General features: G+C 40.1%; 1 protein-coding gene across 2 annotated transcripts in view; it reads right to left on the bottom strand.

Moving 5' to 3' along the window:
* Nucleotides 1–253: 253 nt before the first annotated feature.
* Nucleotides 254–8,257, bottom strand: part of ddx59 (DEAD (Asp-Glu-Ala-Asp) box polypeptide 59) — an 8,321-nt gene continuing 317 nt past the window's right edge. Inside the window, exons 1-7 of one of the 2 annotated variants that reach the window (XM_017478556.3) lie at nt 7,265–8,257; nt 6,104–6,286; nt 4,843–4,932; nt 4,479–4,730; nt 1,509–1,661; nt 1,263–1,391; nt 254–592 (exon numbers count right to left, since the gene is read on the bottom strand). The exon at nt 7,265–8,257 is cut by the window's right edge and continues 298 nt beyond it. In XM_017478556.3, coding sequence (XP_017334045.1) covers nt 329–592; nt 1,263–1,391; nt 1,509–1,661; nt 4,479–4,730; nt 4,843–4,932; nt 6,104–6,286; nt 7,265–8,083 — 1,890 coding nt within the window. In that variant the 5' untranslated portion in view covers nt 8,084–8,257 and the 3' untranslated portion in view covers nt 254–328. Of the gene's footprint in view, nt 593–1,262; nt 1,392–1,508; nt 1,662–2,604; nt 2,699–4,478; nt 4,731–4,842; nt 4,933–6,103; nt 6,287–7,264 lie in introns of those variants that run through there. The other variant, XR_008397078.1, reaches the window with a different exon arrangement.

The following is an 8,257-nucleotide window of genomic DNA, read 5'->3' as shown; positions in this document are numbered from 1 at the left end:
AGATGATCTTAATTGGTAGCAAGTGTGTTTAATATGCTACTTGCACAACCAATTAAAGTGCCTGTGAAAAAATTTTAATTGGTGTTTTTTGGGGGGGTTAGATGGGCATAGTTTTGGAGATCATCTAGATTTAATTTGATAGTATATTACATCTGGGAAACAATTTTTTTGATGCCTCAATATAATGATTTATCAGCACATTACTGGCCTTGTGTATGATTAAGGTTGTATTTAAAAGACAATTAGTGACAGCTTAATGCAACATGGTATTTATTAAAAATTAAAGTAATATAATTAAATGAATGTATACTTGTATCAAAAATCAACATCACTTCTTAAAATGGCTCCTGTCATGCTTTTTAATAATGTCAATAATATTGCTCTTGGTCACGACATCATCCCTTCCTTGTTTATTACTTTTTCTGGCTCTCCTTTGCTGTTCGATTAGATGTGGGGAGTTGAGGAGTTGCGGTGGAAGCTGGGAGCCAGTCGGCTTTACTCTCTCCACGATGCCCAGAAATAAGCGCTTATTGTTGTTATTCATGAAGGTGATTGCTGTCCCTCTGTGCCCGAGTCTTCCTGCTCTACCAATCTGCGAGTGCAGGTTCGTATAAAAAAAAAAGAAAGAAAAGTCATTCCATCAGACTCTACAGGAATATCTACCACAGAAATAGTGATGGAGGAACAAAGCTTTCTGAAGCCTTAAGGGTTTCCTTTGACTCGTACAGAGAAAGAGTTCGTTAAAATTTACAGTTTAACAACAGTGACACCTGGTGCTCAAAACTATGAAGTGCAGATACTAGTTAAAGTCTAGTACAGTGGCTCTCAAACTGGGAGCTGCATAGAAATTCTAGAACAGTTTTTATTAAATTAATTTGACCTGTATGTAAGTCGGGACTGTCAACCTTTACACTATGATGTACATAAAAATGAGAAATATTAATAAACCAAACAGAGACGTCTGTTGATATACTAGTGTACAGTACTGTTAGCCACACGCTGATACAACCTAAGACTATATAAAATGGATACGTTTTTAGATAGAGGACATAGTCTCTTATCTGAGAATTAACTTTCTCAGACACTACAGAAGAGCCTCATACTGAAAAAGTTTGAGAACCACTGGTCTAGTAGGTATTTCAGTGGGATTTCTATTGCCTATGTGACTTAATAAAGGTTAAATCTAATTTCACAAATGTTCTCAAGCTTCAGTACCAAGGTTAAAAAAAATCAATACATACTGCCACAAAGGCACATCATACCTGATGAACATACTCATCCATGTTAGTTGGCATGTCAAAATTCACCACCAGCTTGACATTGACCAGGTCCAGTCCTCTACCCAGTACGCCTGTACTAACCACCACTTCAAACTGACCGTCAAGCAGACCCTAAAAATAATATACATAGTGGCAAATGAAGGAACTGACAATATTATTATTTTGACAATAATTGACTTAAATCTGCTAATATTTTTTATCTTCATCACTTCTTTCAAAAACGATTACCTTGAGGATCCGGTTGCGCTCCCACTGTGTCTTGTCAGAGTGAATAGCTACTGTATTTAAACCCATAACTTTGTGTACAGCCTCACATAAAAGGTCAGCTCCGAGTTTACAGTCCACAAACACCACCACAGGTGGCTGGTAGAGCTTTCTGTCCTGTAGGGGGAAAAAAAGAAATCAGTTCCTGTTAAGATGGGTAGTAAAAAGGGTTAAGATCTGATATTAACATGTGATCAGGTCACATGTGAACGCCACTAAGCGCAGGTGTGAACAGAGTCCAGTGCAGAGTAGAAATGCATTATGATCCAATTACTCAAATCACATTTGGAGTTAATCAGGAGCATATACAAGCACACAACATTAGTGTGAACGCTGCTACCTGATGCTGTGTCAAGTGCGCCAAAGTCATGAACTCATTAAAACTGGTTAGTGGAAATGTGTTAAAGACGCACCAAAATGCCAGATCATCTCCAAAGAGTGTTGATACAAAGTGTGAACAGGATCAAAAAAATATATACAGTAATACAAAGTTAACGGAAGGCTGTAAGCACAATTCCAGCAACCAGTATAGCTGAAATTAACAAACTGGTGTATGTCCTTAGCAGTAGTGCTGCAGGAGATACCAGGGTTGGAAAACCTACAACCCATCCTCAATGATCTCCGTGAAAATTACACTGAAAACCAAGACAAAGATGATAATGCAAGTAAGCCAGCAAGCTGACAGAGCTCCAGAAGGGTACAAAGACAGGGTCTGGCAACTAAAGGAGTACAACCACAGTGCTGTGGGAAAAGTATTTTCCCCCATCCTGACGACTTCTGTTTTTTCGTGTACATCATACTAAATAGCTTCAGATCTTCAAATGAAATACAACAAAAAACAAAGGCAGCCTGAGTAAACACACAATACAGTTTTTGTATATTTTAGCAAAAAAGCAAAAAAAAAGAAAAAAGTTACCCAACACTTATCACCAATGTGAAAAATTAATCGGCCCCTTAAACTAAAAATCTGGTTATGCCACCTTCAGCAGCAAGAACTGCAACCAAATGCTTCTGATAACTGGAGATCAGTCTTTCACTTACTTCTAGGACTAGGACTTACTCCTTTGCTTTGGATCATGGTCCTGCTGCATAATCCAGTTGCGTTTGAGTTTCAGCTTACGGACTGAAGACAGAACATTCTCCTTAAGGATTTTCTGGAAGAGAGCAGAATTCATGTTTCCCTCAATTAAAGTTGTCCAGGCCCAGAAGCAGCAAAAACATCGCCACAGCATCACACTTCCACCACCATACTTAAACGTAGGTACGATGAACTTTTTTGTGGAATTCTGTGTTTGATTTATGCCAGATGTAATGGGTCTCTTGTCTTCCAAACAGTTCACAGTCCACAGAACATTCTCCCAAAAGGTTTGAGGAATCAAGGTGTGTTTTAGCAAAATTCAGATGAGCCTTTATGTTCTTCTGGGTTAGCAGTGATTTTCACCTCACCACTCTTCCATGGATGCCATTTTCCCCCAGTGTCTTTCTGATAGTGGAGTCATGAACAGTGACCTTTATTGATGCAAGAGAGGCCTGCAGTTCCTTTGATGCTGTCCTTGGCTCTTTAATGACATCCTGGATGAGTCGTTGCTGTGCTCTTGGAGGAATTTTGGAAGGTCGGCCCACTGGGAAGGTTCACTACTGTGCCGGGTTTTTCCATTTGGAGATAATGGCTCTCGCTGTGGTTCTTTGGAGTCCCAGAGCCTTTGAAATAGCTTTGTAACCCTTCCCAGACTGATGTATTTCAATCACCTTCTGCTTCATCATTTCTGGAATTTCTTTCAACTTGTGTAACACAGTGTGTTACAGGGTAAGACCTTTTAACCAACTTCATGCTGTTGATAAAGTTCTATTTAAGTGTTGATTTGATTGAACAGGGTTTGCAGTAATCACGCCCGGTTGTGTCCCATTATGAATGGGGTTTCACAGATTTGGGGAATTAGTAACTATGGGGGCAAATACATTTTCACACAGGCACGGTAGGTATTGGATAACTTTTTTGCTTCAATAAATAATGCGATCATTTAAAAACTGTACATTGTGTTTACTCAGGTTGCCTTTGTTTTACATTAGATTTTGTTTTAATTTCTGAAACAATTTAGTATGAGATATACTCCAAAACAGAAGAAATCAAATACTTTTTCACAGCATTGTATATGTTTATAAATGAAGCTCAAACGTCAGCGAAAACAATGGTTCTCAAACCAGTCCTGCATGTAGAGCAAAAATGTGGACTGTCTGAGGGGGACTACAACAGCAGAAGACTACATCAGGTTCCACTCCTGTCGGCTAAAGATTAGAGAAAAAAACAAACAAACACCTGGTCTGTTTCCAGTCTTCAGCTGTCCAGTTTGGGTGAGTTTTTGCTCAGGAGTGTGGTCTTCTGCTGTTGAAGCCCATCTACCTCAAGGTTTGATGTATTGTGCATTCCGAGATGCTATTCTTCTCACTGTGGCTGTAAACAGTGCTTATATGAGGTACTATAGACTGGTCATTGTCCTCTGAGCTCTCTCATCAACAAACCTGGAGACCCTCCACACACACAAAGTTTTTGGACCATAAACTGTGTGAAATTCCCAGGAGATATAGTATATATAGCAGTTATAGTATATAGGGGTGTAAGAACATGAAAATTCACTGTATGATAACAATCACAGTCAGGTTGATCTACTTTCTACATATTAAAATCACTGAAGCAGCAAAGCTAGTATTAAATGATTTGAGTATTAAAATTGCCAGGATATTTTATAGTACTTTATGCACAAATATTGTTTTTTGTTTTCTCCGATTCTTTCTTGGTACATTTGTTCTTTAGTTCTGCGCTGTTCAAACTGAAATCTTTCATTTTCATCAGTTCCTACACCAGCATAAAGTCAACAATATGCCAGACTTGTCAATACATTACCACACTCATGTCCGGAAGAAATAGTTCCTTACGTTTAGAATCTCGAAGAGCTTCTTTTTCTTCGACGGCTCCTCCACCCAGAGAACGATCTGGCGAACGTTAGCACATGGTTGATTCTTCTGGCCGACTGTAATGCGTACGGGATCGCTGGTCAGACGAGAGATTAGCAGCTCCGTTCCTGCAGGTATCGTGGCAGAGGTCAGCAAAGTCTGGTGGTCATTAGGAATGTGCTCCAAAATCTCAAACACTTGTTGCTGGAATCCCATCTTCAGCATGGTATCAGCCTAACAAGGTGAACAGAAGGGTTTTTACATGAATTTTTTTGAAGAATGAAAACAGCTGGAAGTAAATCAGTTTAAATAAAGCTGCAATCTGTACTGAATAACAGAATCGTACCTCATCAACCACTACGACTTTTACGCCGTCAAGCTGGACAGCCTTCTGCTTCAGAATCTCTATGAGACGGCCTGGAGTGGCAATCACAATCTGCATGCACAGGAAACATGCACATTAGCTTTCATACACGCATTGAGTGAGCTACAGGTAAACAAGAACAAAGCAAAAATGAAAAATTACCTGATTTTGTTGACTGATTCGTTAAATACTTAAATATTATTTTATTATTTTATATTATGTTGTATAAAGTCTTTGCTTCTGCTGTAGTTTACTGTCACTGTGAGCATGTTGAACTTTGCGTTTCAGATTACTCCGAGTATTGTGTTGTTTTAATGCTTTAATATTTGGAACTCACTACGCTTCAGGATTCACCAGGCTCCAGCTATTTCCTTTTTAAAGAACACATTTAAATCTTTTTTATTTTAGCATTTTTCTATTGTTTTTCATAGCATTGCATAATACTCTCGTGTTTTCTCATAATACTGTCATTTTCTTTACACATACTGTAATTCAAATGATCTTCATTTGAAATACATGGAAGGTGCTAGATACAAACATTATTGTTATTATTATTATTCGTGGTAGTAGTAGTAGTAGTAGAAGATGACTATATGACCAAAAGTTTCTGGACACCTCACCATCACCCCCATATCTGCTTGTTGAACATCCCATTCCAGATTTAGTCCCCCTTTGCTGTAATAACCTCCACTCTTCTGAGAAGGCTTTCCACTAGATTTTGGAATGTGGCTGTGGGGATTTGTGATCATTCAGCTACCAGAGAGTTAGTGAGATCAGGCACTGATGTGTTCCAGTTCATCCCAAAGGTGTTCAGTGGGGTTGAGGACAGGGCTCTGTGCAGGGCACTCAAGTTCTTCTACTCCAACTTTGGCAAACCATAGCTGTGTCCGAATATCCCTACTATCCCTAAGTAGAAAACAGTAGGCGAGAAATACCAGGACGGCCTACTGCTTCTGCCGAAATTCTGCAGAATGGAACCAATGGATTATCATGCTGGAACAGGGTTTGGGCCTCTTAGTTCCAGTGAAGGGAAATTGTAACATTACAGCATGCACAGACATTCTATACTGTTGTGCCAAAAATACCTATATATAGGTGTGATGGTCAGGTATCTCACATACTTTTGCCCATATAGTGTAGTGGTAGTAGGAAATATTCACTGAAACTGAAATAAAGCCCTGCTGCCATGCACACTGCAGACAAAAAACTTTTAGGATGCTGGTATGGTTATGAGTATGGGTACCTTGATTTTCTGTTTGAGCCGATGTAGCTGAGGCGGTAGAGGCATCCCTCCGACCAGCAGCGCAGTCCTCATGTTGGGCAAGCCCATAATCAGCTCCTTTACCTGTCTCTCGATTTGGATAGCCAGCTCTCGGGTTGGAGTCAGAATCACATTCACAGGTCCGGGTGAAGTACCTGCTTCCTTCTGAAAATCAATCATAGGCATAAATTTAAACTGTCAAAAGCACAAGAATTCAGCGTAATAAAGGTGGTCTTTAGTTTTCAAGATGCAACAGATGCTGATGATCGCATCTTACTGAAAACCAAAATGCATGTGAGTGTCCTGCTGATACCCGGATGATGTACTAATCCAAGAAGGAAATGAAGTGTGGCATGAGAACACCACTTCAATAAACAAATGTGAGCTGGACATCTTTATCTTTTAAAGGGGGGAAAAAATACCTTCCGGAAACAACAGGTATTGAAAGTTGCTCCTGTGGAGGCTGTCTGTTATTTGTCATTTCCATTTAGTGCAAAAATATTTTGTGTCCAATTTGTACAGGACACAGTCTGAGACACAACTACCCTACACAAATCCAGGTACTAGTTCTGGGTTCCCTAAATTCCACGCATCTTTAAAACATTACTCAAGCAGGTTAGAGGTGTCTTTACGCGAGGGGATCAACAAATTGTGCTTGGCTTGAACCCCTTTAGACCTGGAAGTAGGGAAAACACTAATAGGTTGTAAACTACATTAAGTCCTGTGCTTACTAGGTTGATATCCTAAAGTTCTGCAGTGTGAGTCCTTAAAGACTACCACAATGTACAGTTTTATTTTTTCCTGGTTCGAACCTTATAACGTTATTCAATATCCAGATAATGATTCGTTTAAAAATCGGTTATTGATTTCAATCAAGCGTGTTAGTGCTGAGGAAATATCAGTGGTGTGTGTAGGTGTTGCAGTTGTGCCATAGAGTCAGGATACAGTAGTTCCACATAGATTATGTGATGTTCAGCAACATTACTGAAGGCATCTCATCTAGTATTAGGGCCAAGCTGTATTGACAAACTATGATTAAGACTAAATCCTATTCTTTAACCTTTAAGATTTTTCCCTTTGTTAATGAGGAATACTTCATGACCAACCCCTAAAAGATGCATAAAATTTCCCTACAGATTTTACCTCCAAGCAATGAACCACCACTGGAAGCAGGAAGGCAATGGTCTTTCCAGATCCTGTGTCAGCTGTGGCAATTACATCTCTCCCAACCAAACCTATAGGAACCATCTGCATTTGGATAGGAGTCGGCGCCTCATAGCCAGCCTTCTTCAGGTTCATCCTGAGCACTTCAGGAAAGCGGCAGTGCTCAAACTCAATAATGGGCCTACGGACATCCCGACCTTCTGTAACAATTGCCAGTTCTTTCTTCACCCTTTCAACCTGGTCTTCAGTCAGATCTGTTATGAAGGCATCCTCTTTGTAGGAGTAGCCAAGTTCAGCACTATCAGAAGAGTGGTCAGTATGTGTGGCCGATGGAGAGATACCTGTACCCTCTTGCTTCATTTTGGAGAAGACCCTTTCTCGAAGTCCCATGCACATGCTGGCCAAGTGGCTCGCCTTGCACTCCAGACTGCACACATCATTGTCAGTATTGTCGCAAATGTACTCGCCATAACGGCCGCACATGACACAAACAGGCTCCCCTGGGTCTGGCCATCTCTGGCTTTTCTTGAACGCTTTTACAGGTTCCTCGTCCTCCTGCGCCTCTTCAGACACCTCTGTTTCATTTCTGAGCAACTCGCTTTGTAATATCGTGGCGTCTTCGTGCGATTCGTCAGGTTTATCTTCTGTTTTCACTGGCAAACATTTATCCACACTGTGCACCTCGGTAGCATCTGAAATAGTCACAGTGTCATCTAAGTTACCTTTGCTTTTTTTCGCCTCGGTAGTTTTCTGACTGTCGGGCGCTCTCTTAACCTTTAACGATCGAGGCATAAACATCTTCCTATCAGACTCATAACAAAACAGCCACACACAAGACTAATACACGTATAAAGATTATAAATATAATCAATTTAGAGTCGACTCCTAGGACAAGAAGACATAACGCATTTGTTTTAACTAGAAAAGTTTTAAGAAAGTATACAGCCTGCTGTGCGGCTTATTTACGCTGAT

This window comes from Ictalurus punctatus, chromosome 10, assembly GCF_001660625.3.
Source record: "Ictalurus punctatus breed USDA103 chromosome 10, Coco_2.0, whole genome shotgun sequence".
Lineage (NCBI taxonomy): Eukaryota > Metazoa > Chordata > Actinopteri > Siluriformes > Ictaluridae > Ictalurus > Ictalurus punctatus.
This window is presented reverse-complemented; position numbering and strand designations above follow the sequence as displayed.